Genomic DNA, 16,505 nt, shown 5'->3' with positions numbered 1-16,505 from the left:
GGGTGATAGTGATTCTAGGCAGTGGCTGAGTGCTGACTTCAAGTTTCCCCCCCTCTGCCCTGCGAAATCAAAGGGTCTGGGAACCGTGCGTGGAGAGGTTCCCAGCCCACGGCAGGGACTTAGACAACGAACAAGAGAACCAATTCCAGCTCCTTCCCGGCCTGCATGCCGAGGACCCCAGCTCCTTTCCCAGACACTGGCAGGCCGCTCGGGCATGCGGCACCATCACCACCCCCCGCAGAGCAGCCCTCTTTGAACCCAGGTCTGTGCCAAGGGACCGGAGGGCAGTCGGGCCAAACACACCCCGATGGCTCCAGCCCCGAGTTACGTGATGGCGAACTCCTCAACCTCTACGCCTCCCAAAGGAGGACTTGAGACAAAGGCGGGCCACGGCGTCAGACTGCGCCTCTGCGGTTCGGCCGCCCAGGGGAGACGGCGGTGAAGCAGTGTAACACGTGTGCACTCCTCACTCATCCGGAGGGGTCCCGTCAGCAGCGTGAGAATGTAGACGTGCAGACGACCTGACAGGGACCCGAGTTGGCACCCTGACCACCCCTTGCCTCCCACTCAAGGAAGCCAAGGTCCAGGGAAGAGGAGGGAGAGACTCAAGTCCACAGAACTCATCTGTGCCAGGCCAGACGGGGACGCAGAGCCTCAGTGACCACCCAGCGGCCACCTCCTGAAACGAGCAGGTGGCACGGGACTCAGGAGGTTCCTACAGGGCACAGGGGCCCCTGCTTGGCTCTCCCCGACTGGGTCACCTTTCAAGTCTGGGAGTGGACAAAAGGACTCACAGGCTTTACTCTGGGCTGCGGAGGGAAGGCCCGCCCATGAAACACAGCGGGGTGGGTAGCAGGTGACACGCGCCCCGTGTCACTCCCAGCTCCACTGCCGTCACAGGGCCCTTCTACTCACTCCCTGACCCGACTGTCACACGTCATAGCTCTCTCCCTCCACCTTCTCACGTCTGCCCCTCCGCCCTCCATTTCTGTCTGATCGCACTGCGACCCAGGTCCGCTCCCCGGGGACTCTTTCCTCCACGGCGTGATTGTGGGAAGCCCTCCCTCGGAGAAGAGGGAGAAGCACCAGGCAGCGCGCCAGCCACCTCTTCCCCAGTCCCGCCAGGATCTGCCCCTCTCTCTGCCGGGTGCATCCTATTCACGGCTAGATTCTGTGTCCTGCTCCGCACTCAGCCCGGGAGAACTGCCGGGAACACATTTCTAAATTGAATGGAAATTAAGTTTATTTTATTTTCCGACTTTCCCTACAGTCCTAGAAATATCTGATCACAGCATGGAGCTGGGGACTGTTGGACTCCAGGGTCGGCCAGTGGCCGCATCGAGGTGAAGTGCTCAATGAGAATATTCAGATTTTACTTTCTAAAACACGTCTCGGAACCAGGACCCCATGACGAGCCTGGGTCTCTCTCGGGCTGTGCCTTCCTGACCCAAGGGAATAAGTGCCTGAACGCAGATGTGTGTGGTCACCCAGCAAGAGAGAGGGCAGGCTGAGCAGACGGGCAACTTCTCAGCCACCGGGACACTGGTCTTCCACCCCACGCCAGCAAGCCCGCTCCCCATGCGGTGCCCGCAGGGGCTGCCTGCTCGGGGTGCACGGAGGACCCGTCTCGGGCTATGCCCCGCGTTCCTGGAACTGGTGCTCTCCACCTCCCAGGTGGCTGAGACGGACAAGGCCTGGGAACCTCACAGCAGACCCACAGCAGCGGGGGCAGAAGGACCTGGGTTGGCAGAACGGAAAAGTGGAGCCCACTGGCCTGAGGCCTGTTAAGAGTGTGTCTGTCTCCAACGTGGCATTGACTTCTCTCTAAACAGGAGGCGAGAGAGATAACCCTCAAGCCACAAAGGATAAATCAAGCAGATGATCGGGGCCTGGCAGGACTGGGGCTGCCAACTCCCCCCAAAATGGGAGATCGGAGCCCCACGTACAATGTGTGGCCTGATGTCCTGATTACCAGGGTGGACAGGTTCCTGAAGAAGGAAATAGATTATTTAGCAGCAGAGGCATAAATAAAATAGTCAGATGAGTAAATGCTAAATGAAGAGGAAAAAAATAATGGTTTTCTGTGAACTCATAAATATTCATTTTCCCGGGTCACAGAACTTCTCAGAGCCAATTAAAACTCTGTCAATTACAATCTCAAAATGCTAAAAGGGCAGCACACTGACTAATATGGAGCAAAAGGCTTGATGGGAGAGAGAGAGGACATGTCCAACACAAAGGACAAAGTGACTTCCTCTGTGTGAGAACAAAGAACTAGAGTCCCCGACACATCACCACGTGGGAAGCTGTGTCCTCTCCAAACAGCCCAGCTGGGCCCTGGGGACAGAGCCTGGGACCGGACACCAGGACGAGTGGCACGGGGGTGGCAATGGGTGTGGCTGGCCCCCAGGATTCACGCCACCTGCAAACCAGGGAAGAGGGCTGGGGCCTGGAATCTAAGTGTCTCTCTCCATCTGCTTGCTTGAAAACAGGTGAAGATGACGCCAACCTACCTTTCCCCCCGCCGGCCAGCCTCTGCCCGCAGCCAGTCTCACGGCATGTTATTTCCAGGCGTGACAGCAGCCTGCGCGTTGCTCCCTTCCTGACCACAGTCAGGGAGGTTGTGTTGATGAGAGCTAACTAACCAAGGCCAGGGTTAATCACCTGGATCCTCCTTCCTGGGAGCTCGTAAGAAACTCGGAAGGTCAGGACCACCCGGGACCTACTGCATCAGCACCTGAACTTTAACAGCAACCTCGCCCCCGCACCACCGCCCCCACCAGCTGCTCACATGCTCGCTGAAGCTCCAGAGGCCTTGGCCCACGTAGGGCACAGCCCACGCCAGCTCACGGTGGGAACCAGCTCACCCAACACCCCCACTTTGAAAATGATGGATTCACTCTCACCTCTGCAGACAGGAGGCTATGCTCTCTCCCTGTCACGTGGAAAACTGAACTCCACACTCAAACTTCTGTGCACAGTAGAAGTCCTGGGTCCTCATAAGAGGGGTACAGGCAGCACCCCAGAGTTCTACACCAGGGAAAGGGCCACCGGGCGCCTCTTGCTGAGACACTCAGCCCAGAGTCTCATTTCCTGTAAGAGTCAGTCCAACATGGGAATCAGCAACAGCGAGTGCTTGGGAAGGGTGATGCTGCGAACACCCAGGAGAGACGTATGCAGGCCTGTGCTGCAGGTGAGGCTTAGGAAACGCCCGGCAACCAGCCTGGATCTCTGTCCACAGGGAGGAGGGGGCCGCTTTCCTCCAAGCCCACAGAGTGAGGGGCAAGAGTGTGCAGAGGTGCCGACGGGCAGACCTTCAGGACTGCCGAGGGTCAGCTCTTCTTCGGGGCAGTCCAGTGAAAAGAAGGGGCAGGAGCGGGGGAGGAGGGAGAGTCTCACCAGGAAGGGCCAGGGGGTTTAATCCTGCCTTTAAGGCAGGATTTAAGGTCCTGCCTTAAATCCAACCATGTATGTGAGAACAATGACACTTATTAAGGGAAAGTGTGTTTCCTTAAAATGAATGCCCAGTCTGAGTGGCCCAGGTCCTCCTGAAAGCCTAACGCTGAAAGGAGCCAGAGTATTAAAGGGGAAGCCCCCTCCCCCACTCCCGGACAGGGGTGCCGGGAGTACAGTTCTGCAGAAGGGGAAGGACCAGACAGGCAGGCAGGGCTGGGCGCCCTCGGGCTGACCGCTGGGGTCAGGGAGCAGCGGAGTCATCATTGTTACTGATGCCACCCGACATGTTGTTCCCTTCCAGGCTTTCCTACGAGAATCTGCACACACCAAAAACATAGGGTGTCTGACCACAAAGCATATCTCTGGTCTGTGAGCACCGAGGCACACAAAGCTAACAGTTTTTAAAGGATCCGATGTTACTGTTTCTAGTTATTCAGTGCATGACCACAAACTATGAGGAAGAGCAGTTTTGAAAAAGTTCAGTGAGATGCAGGAAGGTTGCATAAGGCTGTGTAACGGTCGGCATCCAAACCTGGAGCCCAGTGCGTGGTAACAGCGCCCAGGGCCCAGAGTGAGGGGGCCTCCTACGAATACCTGCCCCTCCAGAGGGGGCGGGTCCCCGGAGCTACCACCACCTCACCTCTCGCTCTCCTGGCTGCCCCCACGTGTACAAAATCCTACCCATATTGATTGTCCTACCGTATCTACATTAGCCAGAGCACGGGGACGGGGAGACACATGAGCTATTTTAGAATATCAATAAGCTGCATCTCTCCGAATCGTTCCTTCTGCATTCAGAACCACATTAGCATTCTAGGCCACATCCTGCCACTCGGTGTTTACCGAGGAGCAGCCCCGCCCGTCTACATTTCTTTTTATCTGTTTATAGAACGGCAAACTCCTTGAAGCCATTTCAACGGCAGTCTTTGTTCTTAAAACAATAATTTCGCAAAACTCACATTAGCTATAATTGCTTTAAAAATGTACCAATAAGCATGCACTGGCCATTTAATCCTTATTTACCCTTGGGTCACTGGAGTAATTGGTATAATAACTTTAAAGCCAAATCAAATCTTATTAATGTTTTCCGAGTCCTTTAAAGCTTTACGAGAATGCGTGTTTTGTAAAGGACCACTATTGGGAAGAAAGCCCATTTTATCATGTAGGGCCCGGGATGGTTTTTAGATTTAGTGAGTCTCAAGCAACTCTGTTGGTTTTGGCTCTTCCAGAAAATAAAACTGTCCGAGGAAACGGCTAGAGGAGTTTCATATGGTTTTGGCTGTGAGTTATGGATGTATTAATAGCTACAATTCAAAGAAGGAACGACCCAGCACCTATAACACTGAAGGACTATCTTGGGTGTGGATAAGACACCTACCTGGCTCGGCTGGCAACCTGCATAGGGGTTTGCTGGAGAGACATTTGAGCCTCCACTGGAAATGAACCTGCCAGGCAGGGAGCTAAAGCACACGCTTAAATACCTGGCGGTCCAGTCGGAGTTCGGAAAGCACCCGTGACTTCATGATTACTGCCGAAATGTTGGGGAAAAAAATCGATTGGCTCAGAAACACACTGAGCTTCTATTTTGCCCTTAAAATTATCAGCCACTGTGGGGAAGAAAAAGAGAAATAAGAGAGGGTTCCTCTATCTGAAAAATAAAATGTAAGGAAAAAAAGGCAGCAAAGACTAGGAGATCAGAGAAAGAGATCAAAGGTAACCAAGAGTGGTCAAAGAAGGTTCTGGATAAACAGTGAGCACCAGAGTGGAGTCTCAAAAGAGGGGATACATGGAAAGGAGGGGCGGCCTCGCAGGCAAGAAGACCCTGGCGAGTAAGGATATGGAGGGTTGTGCATAAAATGTGAGCAAGGCCGGCAAACCAATGAGCTGTAAACGTCCTGTCCCCATCTAAACGCGTGATGAGACCAGCTGGTGTCCTGGGCCCTCATTCAGTCCTTGCTATCAGCAGACTCTGTGCGTAGAGGTCCCAACCCTCTGCAAAAACCTAACCTACAGCAGAGAGAACCGGATCCATGCAGCTGTGCCTGCAGGAAGGGTCTGCGGAGGCGACACTTCCTTCTCTGGAAGCATCGAAATTCCTGGACCTGGGAGACAATGGCATCTCCTGGGCTCCAGCCTAATGGTGGAGGTAGACGGGGGTGGGGGGCGGGGAGCGGGAAGCAAAAACAGAGCCCCAGACAAAAAATGCCTCACTTCCTCAGAATGAGCCACCTTGGCCCCTCCTTGTTGGCACACAAAGTATGAGGGTGTTGCCAGCCACGATAAAGAGACCCCAGGCTGATATGAACTTACCTTCAATTTACCTCCAACTAAATCCTACCTGAATTGGCTGGACTATTTTCACTGAAGTGAGAGGTTGGAAACAGTGGGCCAACAAGCCCCAACAGTACGAAGCCCAGGCAAGCATGCCTATGTGTCTGCCTAGTTGCTTTGCTCTCAAATTGTTCCCAGTATGTTTGTAGGATTTGGGTCATCATTTTCTCTCTGGGTGGATGCGAGAAAAATGATTAAGCCGTTTCCATACAGAAAATGCTGTGCTTGCCCCCAAGTCAGCCTCTGGACACTCTCAAAAGAGCATTAAAGTTGCGCCCTTCACGGATTTAGAAGGGAGAGAGTTTCTGCTTAATCATCGGCTCACCGCAAACGGAAGCCCCACGGACTACAGCAGGAAAAGTGTGCGGTAAATTACTGCTCAGGCTCCCGGAAGACCAAGGCCTGTAGGTTTGAGATTGCATTACAATTAAGTACTAATGAAAGAGAAGTCGTATCTTTTGATCAAATAATGCATTAGCCCAACCCCACACTGTGCCCCGTTATTCACTCTGGTGCTGCAGGCCCTTTGAGGTAATGTTCCCCTCACTCCATGGGACAGGAGACAAGTGCAGAGGGAAAAGGGAGTGGAGGGTGTGCATGGGGAAGACAGCGGACGATCAAATGCCCCGAGCAGCTCTCAGGGGATAAGTGTTCACCACACTGTAAAGAACATCCCCGGTGGTTACAGTGAAAGAGTGCAGTCATTTTTTTAAAGTTTGCACACACAAAACCTTTTCCGCAGAAAAACGGTGTCCCCCTTAGGAACGTAGTGTATGAATCCCCTTCAGTACTGCAGACTAAGTTCACTAAAACATGAGCAGTATATTGAGACTCTCTGGAGGAGTACCTGAGAACAAGTTTTCTGAGCACTTCAGAAGCATTTATATGCACCTAACTTGCGGTTCATCATTCACATCGGCTCGTTAAGGTGGCCCCCTGTAGGACTCCAGCCTGCCAGCTTTTTCTCAGCCTGCTTCTTTTTATCTACAGGCCCCAAAAAGGAGCTCGTTTCTTTTAAAACATATTTTATAATTAAAAGACTTCATTGACTCATAGGGGTGCGCTCCACCTGTGAGCCTGCATTTTCCAGGTTTTAGGAACAATACAGAGAGGCCACCTTCCGGCGCGTCTTTGTGGCGGACCCACTGCCAGGCCGTGGGTTACGTGCTCAGCATCAGGGCAGGTTACACCTTCACTTCCAGCAAAACGTATTCACATTTCCCATCCCCACCAACACATGTCGCTCCTTCCGTCGCCCCCTACCAGCAAGGGGGAGCAATGTAAATGCGTCCTACCATCTAATTGATATGGACGGAAGGTGGAGGGCAAAGTGGACACTCTAACCCTGAAAAGCAATCCGTCTGAGGTGTCAGGCCAGCGGTTCTGCGACCATACCTCTGCCGGATACTCCTCCGCACCCGAGTTCAGGCCTCCGAGGGTTCCCGGGTCCATTCGTCCCAGCGCCACCTGCAGGCAGGCCCCAAGCAGTGCGAGGTGCAGCCAAAGGTGTCCTGGCTTCATTCTGGCGAGTCTGCTGAGAAGATGACAAAGGCTTAGAATCAGTCTTTGCAACATGTGAGCAAGTCATGGGGCGGTTAGCGTTTGCACTCCAGAACCAGGTAAAACTGGGGCAAATCCTGCCAGCGGCTTTTCGGTTCTACTACGAGAAGTTATAGTACTCCTAAGCCAGCGTTCACTCATCTCTGCAATGGAGTCCACACTACGTACCTCATAGGGTAGCTGTGCAAACCAAAGGAGTCGGCACCAGGAGAAGCCCGCCTGAAATGCCACCTACTGTCCCATCTACAAGAACCAACTAGGATGACAAAGCCGGGTCCCCTCCGGTAGGTCACCATACATCCGTGCCTCGGTGTCCTCGGATGGCAGCTGGTGCTCAATAAATGCTGCTAAGGAATCGTGTGAAGCCTGCAGCCGCCCATTTGTAGCTGGTCTCTCAGTTTACAGGGCGGCAAGCTCCAAAATGGCATCAGAGGGCCCAGTATTTTCATTTCACGGCCAGTCTGGTTAGCAGCCAGATCCAAGCACCCCACGAATAATGGGATTTCAATAACCTCTACAGTGTTTCCTGAGGCTCACATGATAAATTGTCTCAAGTCCCAGACGACAAGAAATAGGTGATTCAAAGCAATCATAGACTTACCTGGATGGAAAAAACGGAAGATCCTACAATAAATATGCTGCCCCCTACCATGTGCCCGGCATTGCGCCCAAGGGACAAGGACACCGACCAGTCCACTTGCCCATGGAGCTATGCTTCTGCTTTAAGGTTTCTGCTATGAGCATATTCCAACCTTAACTTCAGTATCTCTAAGCAACACAGCCAGGCAGGCCTCGTGATGCAGTATTCACAACTCCTACTCAGGGAAGCTTTAGGGGCTATTGATTTCTGTGAGCACCACACAATTTAGTGCTTAATTGCGTGTGGTCCACACTGCATCCTGATCGTAGCTGGGAGACGAACAGGAGGCCAGCGGCCCATGTGACCCAGATTTGGGCTGGTCCAGAGCAGGTGTCCCCATCCAAAAGGATTAACTGCATGAGGGACATCACAGTCTGTTTAAAGAGTCCACCCCTGCTCACCCCCAAAGCCAACAGCTTTGGGGGATTTGGACCTTAAACGAGATGAGGTGAGAGGTGCCATGTGATCACTAGGTCCGATGCCAAACACACACACTCCTGCCACATTCCAAACAGAGCTGCCTCTCTGGGTTTGCTCACATCTCCACTTTGAGACAGAAATGCCACAGGAAGGAAAAAAGTCAGGCTGAAAACTGTGGGCATGCAACACTGTTCTGCAAAAAGGCAAGGCTCTACGTTATGACTGTCTTGTAAGAGAAGGCGTCTTCTTGTATTAAAGAGGCCATAGGCACCCACTCCTGCATCTGTTTCTTCAGCTGTTCGTCTTTCACATCTGTTGGCAAAGCCGGAGCTGCTGGGACCATAGTCCAGGTGGCCAGGGAAGACGTGAAGGTCACAGTCACACCCCCATCAGCACCTGCTCTGCACCCTGCAGAAGGCAGAGCTGAGTGGAATGCTGCAGGGGCTCCCTGAGGGGATGACCGGTGGGCTCCCAGCAGCCACCCAACTCAGCACACTCCCCCCACCCCCGGGACTCCAGCGAGGGCCTGCGTGTCGCCCCAGGGCTGGGGCGGAGTGAAACACCACAGTCAGGGCAAGAAGAGACTCAAAACATCTTTCCCTAAAAACATCTAAAAATAAATAGGGCAACTCCCTACCTTCCATGAAGTGTTCTCTTCGGAACGCAGAGCCACGTTCCAGGGACTGCTGAACACAGTCGTTGGATTTTTGGAAATTTTTTAAAAACCCACAATAGTAACTCAAGCTAGGACTAGGAAGACATTGCTCCCCACTCTCCTTTATCAATTTCTCCTCGTCACCCAGTCTCACACAGCGCTCCCGACTGAGCGTACACAGAGACGGGACGGCCTGCTCTTCTCCCTGTGCGTGCCATCCAGCCCAGATAAACTAAAAACAGCAAGATAGTCGAAACTTACTGTGGTAAACGGGCAGATGTCAATTGGAGTTATGAAATATTCAAGCCACAAAATTTAGTTTTCAATTTGCCTAGTAATCCAAGACCAATTATGTTTGATGTTTTATTATTAATGGATGGTGTCAAAATAAGAGCCTTTCATTTCAACTGTTGTTTTGGAGAGCTGCGAATCACTTCATTTAGGAGGGCGCAGGCCGACCACAGGCTGTAAACCAGCTGTTCCGTGCTGCAGGGAGCCGGAGCCCAGCACTGCGGCACCTGCGGCACCTGGAATTGTCTGCTTTCCTCTGGGGTGTGTTGAGGTCCTGAGAGATTCTATTTGAATACAGGAGGAGCCGTGAGCCAAGCCAACTACTGAAACAGTGCCAGGCCGCTGCTTCGTCCAGTTTAGCTCAACTCGGCCACCATTAGATGCAACTTCATTTACATGGCAGATGCATCTTAGATGTCATTTTATACTCTGGATGAGTGACAATTCATTACCTCTACAACAGCCAAAAAAAATCACAACTCAAGTTTTATGACAGTTCGGTTCATAAAAACAATTTAATATGGGGTCTAAATCTATCTTGATGATCTGTCTAGTAACCACATAATAGAGACTGCCTACTTGGTTAACACTTATATTGCAATCACGCCATTCAGGCTCCATCCTAAATGCTTTACAGGTGTCAGCTCCTAACCTTCATCTGTACCCCAGGAGGAGGGCAATGATTATCCCCTAGTCAGACAACAAAGGAGACAGGCCACAGAGAGGCCAGGACCATGTCCAGGCCACGCGGCAAATAAGTGGTAGAGATGGACTTCAAGCCAGGCTGTTGGACTTGGTGTCTGTTCTCCTAACCCCTGGTCTCGGCTGCCGCCCGGCACTTAGCATGATGGGGAAACCCATGCAGGGCGAGAAAGGAGACCCTGAGCCCCATGTCTCCCTTTTCTCTGAAAGCTGCCAGGAGCTGCGCTCATCGGCCACGACTGGAGGATGGAGCAAGGGAAAGCCAAGCTGCTGCCACCCTGCACCCACCCCCGATGGGACCACTCCGCAGGCCCTCTGCAGCCCCCGCTGCTGCTGTCTTTCGTGGCCAAAAAGAAATGTGGTTGAAGAAGGAACCACAGAGAGAGACACAGGGTGCCAGCAAGGCGGCCCCTGAGCTCCTGGGGTGCCCCAGCCTGGCAAAGGTGGTCACTCTGGGGCGAGGGGGTCTGTGCACACGTGAACTCCCTCAAATGCAAAGAGCCGACGGGCCTTCGGATCGGAGGACAGGCAAGGCTGTCTGTTATAGGTGGGGCAAGGTGCCACCAATAAGGCCAAAAACCCTCTTTGTGTCCAGAAGTGCCTTCTGAGATCAACGTAGTTTTATAAACTTCATTCAGTCCAGGCTAGAGGCCTGAGATTGGTTATAAATCTACCCAAGAGTATTTTCATAAAAGAGCTGGATCTACCTCTTCTCTCAAACAACTCATAAAACACAGCCCCTTGACATTTAAGACACTGCTTCCCCCGAGGTTTCCCGCCTGTGGTCACTTTCCCCGTGCTCAAGGGAGCCTGGGGCCGGCCGGCCTGCCCGATGTGGGGACGGAACCCCAGAGCCCAGGGGTGAGGACTCACCCACTGTGTGCTGCCCAGTCAGGGGCCAGGCCTGGGCTGGGACCCAGGCATCCAGCCCCTAGGCGGCTGCCTTGTTTCTTACCTTGTTACACACTTGTGAGGGGGGTGGGGTGGGGGTGGGCTCTGTTCAGATAAACCGACCTTGCTTTTTCAGTGCTGGGTGGGCCCGACCAGGGGCATCTACCGATCCGTGTAAAAACCACGGGGTTTTCTGGCTTTATACTATAATGTTATACTGGCTCTGTTATTTATTTGAATTTAAATTACAGAGGTTGCCCTGGCCAGGTGGCTCAGCAGGTTAGAGGAATGTCCAGTACACCAGAACCTTGTGGGTTCGATCCCTGGTCAGGGCCCATGTGGGAGGCAGCCGGTCAATGTCTGTGTCTCACATGGATGTTTCTGCTTCTCTTCCTCCCACTCTCTCTCCTTCTCCTCGCTCTCTCTAAAAGTCAGTAAGCACTGGGCAAGAATTAAAAATTAAACTAATTAAAGAGACTAAAATTACAGAGGTACCACAAATTCATATAAGGTAAATTTCTAAATGCTGACTTGCCATTTGAAGAACGTTGAAAACTACGGCACATTAGGGAGAGGTCAGTGTGAACACGGACATTCCCAGTCTGCTGCCCCAGAGCACACAGGCCGGCACGTGGCCGCCTTTACTGAGCAGGGCCGGAGGCCAGAGGGAAGCATGGGCGTTCGGCGGGCAGCGGGCTTAACCCAGACTTCCCTTCTCTCCTGTGGGAACCAGCGCTGTTAGAGGAAAGTGGAGTTCTGGCCGTCGGAGTTTTGGGGGCACAGGTCATCAGCTCGCTCTCTCTCTCTCTCTCTCTCTCTCTCCCCCTCGGACCCTTTCCCGGAATGTGGTAACATGGCCAAAGTAGGCATGGATTAGCCATATGGAAATGGCTTCTCTTTGTCCCCAGCAGGACCGAAAATTATGAAGATGATTTGGCAGAACCAAGTGACACCACCCGACCTCGAAGAGCCCAGGGAAGGTTTGTGACCCTGAGGCACCTGCATTCCCGACCTTTCTGACTGACAAACTGTATATTCCAGCCAATTGATTGGGGTGCACTGCACTTCCCGTGTGGGCTGCTGGCGATCAACACACAGCAACCAGCTGGGGACCCCTGAGGTCCTGCAGCCCTCTTCCGTTTGTCCACCCAATGCAAGAAGGAAAAAAAAAAACAGTCACAGAGCCCCTAACCTAAAACTCAGAGGCTGTATTTTAATTTCTTCGGGAAGGTTGATGACCCTAGTTTTTATTTGTGAGTGTTTTAGGAAAAAAGAAAGAGATTCAAACTTCCTAAGGTAGTCACAAAAACACCAACCCAGGAAATTAAGTACGGAAATATATCAGGGTAACCCTGCAATGAACAATCATGAAATTATATTGCCCATTCTATATCTTTGGTTGATTTGTTCCAACAATTGATACATTAGATGCCTAAATTACTCTATGTAAAATGTATAAATTTATGGCATCCAGACTTACTGTGAAGTTACACACACACACATACACGACTTCCAATAACCCTCACCCTTCCAGCATTCAGATTACATCTCCTAATGCACCATCTGCCCTCAACTGCCGTTCTGTTTTATTGGAAGTTCCATGCCTTGTGTATCGAGAGAGAACATGTGAGGAAAGATGAGCTCTTGAAATCGCTACCTAATTTCACTAAGTTAGCAAGTACATGGTTTACTGTACCTAAGCAACACAAGAAGGCTGGGTCTGAAAAAGAAATACCCCCCAAAAAGCAAAGTAGGAATTAAGGTAGATTTTTAGGAAACCTGGACTATTCAAGTCCAGCTTCTGGAGCATCGTGTTAAGTCAAACAGAAGAGCACAGTGTAAAGATCACTTTAAAAACAAAAAACCCTGCAGCCTTTAGTAGAAGGAGAAGAATCCTGAGTAACTGACTGATCAAGGTAGAAAAATGCACCCCCCATGCCCCTCCAGGACGCAACCAAAGGGACAGAAGTTCTCCCAATGTCCCAAAGAACAAGCTGGCCCCTCTCCAGAGCAGCAAGAGCCTTCCCGGAATTAACAACAACTGGGGGTGATCATACAATTCTAAGAGAGCAGAAGCCACTTGGACAACTTTTATGAGAAATTTAATAGATTACAGCAAAGACGATTTTCAGTCTGAAGTCTTTGGGGAGGGGCCACTTTCTCCCCTGGGAAGGGAAGAAGGCGGACATTGAGCTGAGTGTCTCAACAGAAACGGTGCCGGGAGGCTGCCGCATCTGCGCACAGAACTCAGACGGGAAGCAGCGTCTGGGCCCTGTGGGGCATCAGCTCAAGTCTTCTGCAAACGCTACCGCATGAGGGGCGCTGCGGCTCTAGCGCCACAGACGCCCCCGCAACACTCATTCCCTGGCACCCACTCCCTTCACTGCTTGCTTCCCAGGGGAGCCCTCCACCCAGAGCCCATCCCCAGCCCACCCCAGGAGTAAGAGGACACTGGTAAAGTCATCTCTGGCTTTCCCCCAAGCCCGATGGTAGAAAAGCAACTTGGGACTTCTGAGAAAAGTCAGAATTTCTTCCCCAACCCCTTTCCCTCCTCACAGATCGTCAAGTCGAGCCATTCCTGGTGCACTCACCAGTAGAGACCGAACCACCTCCTGTTAAAATTCTACTTATCTTTGCCCCAGAACACGAGGATGAGTGTTTGTGTCTCTGGGGCCCATCTAGCTCAGTTCCTGGTGCGCACACAGCATTGCAACAAATTTACAAAGGAACAGACCAAAGCTACTGGCATTGTTTTTCCCTCGCCAGAAACCACGGCGGAAGCGACACCTAGAGGGCCGTGGAGGAGAGGCTGTGGCCGCGCTATCCGTCACCGTCCACGACAGTTATGAGGAGCGAGGTCCGCTGGACAGCTCCGTGGGCACCAACTCTCCAGGCGAAGGCACAGACCTGGCAGTCTGAACTCCGTGGGGCCCCGGACTCTTCCAGCAGGCCACTACGCTGCTGCACGGGTGCTCACCACGGTCCGGCCTGGAGAGGAACCCCACTGCTTCCAGCGGGTTTCTGCCCCTGCTAGAGTGGAGGGCGCAGAGTCCTCAGGTGGCGGGCCTCCTGCGAAGGCGCTCCTCCGAGCAGCCCCGTGTCAGCTGAAGGGAGCCCAGAAGGTTCGCACTGCTCTTGCCCCAAACTCGAGGCGATACGCGCCCAAATCGGAGCTTTCCGCCCGTGCTGCCTGGGTCCCCCGAAAGTTGGAACAGGTTTCCTTCGCTAGCGCAGAGAGAGGCAGAGATAACCACAGCACGAGCTCTCTTAGGGCCAAGCCACCTGCCTGGACGTCCCCCAAAATGCTCCCTAGTGACTCTCCTGCAGGGAACACCGTCTGCTCAGTGTAAAGGGGCAGGGGAAGCAATAGAAACCCGGGTTCCGTCCTGAGTCCTGCTCCCCAGCATCCTCTGCCGAGCCCCACGCCCAGACGCGGGGATCGAGTGCGGGGAAGTGAGGGCCGGACGAGCTCAGCGGGCCCTTCGAGCTGCAGCGAGGAGACGCAAGTTTCCCCGCAAAGCTGGAGGGAGGGGGAGTGCGCACGCCCGCCACCCCGCACCCCAGCCCGGCCAAGGGCACTGGTCGGAGCTGAAGGGACGCCGCTCGCCCGGCTCCCCCAGACCGCTCGGGGTCCGGAGCCCAGGAGTGGCGCCTGCAGGGTCTCGGAGCCCGGCGCGGGCTGTGGGCTCGGCGCCAGCTGTTCTGCGCTGCGCTCCGCGCGCCATCCGGCTCACTCGGGTCCCTCCTGCAGACCCGGGCCCCAAGTCTCGGCGCCCCAGCCTTTACCCCATGTCCTGGCCCTGGCAGCGGAGCCCTGCGGAGCCCGGGTCCCGTGGTCCTGTGCCCGCCGCTCTTCTGGCGGGCAAACTTGGCTCTCCCGGCGCGGGCTGAGAGGCCACGCAAGCGCCCGCTCTGGGCCCTGCGGGGAGACGCGGAGCCCCGCGCGCTGGGACCCCAGCGGGGCGCAGCCCGGCCGGTTGGTGGTCGCAGCTTGGCACCCTCCCGGCGTCCGCGTACCTGGAGCGGCTGGGGTGGAAGGAAAGACCAGGTGGCCGGATTCGCGCGGGCGGGAGCGCCCCGTGGCGGCAGCGACGGCGGCGACCCAGCTCCGCGTCCTTCGGTCGGTCTCTCTGGCTGTCGGCGGGTCCCGGGCGTCTTGGAGGTGGTCGCGGCTCCAGCTCTCTGAGCCGACGCTGCCCGCTGCTGTGCCACTGCCGCCGCAGCTGCCCTATTTCTGCCGCCCGGACCGGAGTCCGTGACGTCACCCTCCCGGCCCCGCCTGCCCAATCGCCGCCACCTGTGCGCGCGGCCCGCCCGCCCGCCGCTCAGACTCGCGCGGGGCCCGCCGCAGGTGCGCAGAGCAGCGGGGCGCGCACGCGGGGCGCGAGAACTCCGGAGCTCCAGGGTGACCCCTGCACCCACCGCGAGAGGGGGAAGCTCCCGCCCCTGGCTCCCGGGAGGCCTGGCAAGCAGGCGACAACTCCCTCACCCGCCAAAACACCCCTCCTCACCTCTCTCCTCCCGGCTCCTTCTAGGCATGGAATTTCCAAGGCTGGGCTCTCAAGATGCACAGCTGGTCTTAATCAAGCGGCCATGTAGCTTGTAGAGCGAGGGTGGGCCACTGCACCACGCAAAGAGCCTCCCCCGGAGGCAAAGTCAAATGACACTCCCCCTCGCTGAGAGCCAACAACCTGTGAAAAGGCAAAGTGCGTGTTATTTCCCTCTTCTGAATCTGCCCTCTCTCAGCCGCAGAATCTTAAAAAACCTGGGGCAGCCCCAGAGGACAGTTGCCTAGCCTCGCCAAGCTGTGACCAGAAGGCCCCTGATTCTCCTCCAGAACCAGACATTTGGCAGCCAGACCTCATCCACAGGCCTGGGGTTCCCAAACCTTTCTGGACCCCTCTTCAACACCCACAACCTTCTGAGAATGCAACCGAGCAGTCACTTTGCTTTTATTAATTGGGGATCAGTCTCGAAGCCCCCAAAACTGGAAACATCTTCGTGACAACTAGGGCCCCCCAGGTTGTCATACTGTAATCCCAGCCCAGCCTTGGACCCAAGAGAGAGACCCCAGACAAACCAGGTGGGTGGTGACCAGTGGGGAGGGGCCTCTGTGGGGGTCTGCCTCCTGCTCTGGCTGTGTGGACACTGGGTGACTTTCTGGCTTAGGGGAGCAGTGTCTTGTCCATGCCCCTGGGAAAACTGCTGGCCGGGAGGCGGGGTAGAGGGGCCTCTCTGAGGGTAAAATCAGTCCTATCTCAGAAGGAAGAGAATACCAGGCTGACGTGGAGGAAGAGGTGTCCATGTTACATCGGTGCCAGGCACTCTGCTAGGTGCTGAGGAGCCAGCAGTGGGTGGGCCCGCGGGGCCTCCGCCCTCACGCAGGGTTCCTCAGGCCCTGCCTCTCCCACTGCGCAGCTGTCCCCAGCCCATCATATCTCTGTCAGAGGAATCAGTGCCCTCATCTGCAAAACAAGGAGCTGGGCGAGACCTGACTCCCAGGTCTGCTGTGACTTCCCACACGGCTGTCGTGACCTGGGCTCAGAAGGCAAAAACTCA

At 54.4% G+C, this 16,505-nt stretch overlaps 1 protein-coding gene across 1 annotated transcript in view; it reads right to left on the bottom strand.

The window, feature by feature from the left end:
• FSTL4 (follistatin like 4) overlaps window positions 1-15,152 on the bottom strand; it is a 354,377-nt gene extending 339,225 nt beyond the window's left edge. The window contains exons 1-2 of the mRNA XM_037050468.1: window positions 14,964-15,152; window positions 7,183-7,318 (exon numbers count right to left, since the gene is read on the bottom strand). Of these exons, the coding sequence (XP_036906363.1) occupies window positions 7,183-7,308 (126 nt within the window). The 5' untranslated portion in view covers window positions 7,309-7,318; window positions 14,964-15,152. The remainder of the gene's footprint in view (window positions 1-7,182; window positions 7,319-14,963) is intronic.
• Between the last annotated feature and the right edge of the window lie 1,353 nt (window positions 15,153-16,505).

This window comes from Sturnira hondurensis, unplaced genomic scaffold (assembly GCF_014824575.4).
Source record: "Sturnira hondurensis isolate 20B ecotype Veracruz unplaced genomic scaffold, ASM1482457v3 Scaffold0006805, whole genome shotgun sequence".
In the NCBI taxonomy this organism is placed as follows: Eukaryota; Metazoa; Chordata; class Mammalia; order Chiroptera; family Phyllostomidae; genus Sturnira; species Sturnira hondurensis.
Note: the sequence above shows the minus strand (reverse complement) of the source record. Positions and strands in the feature narration are given on the sequence as shown.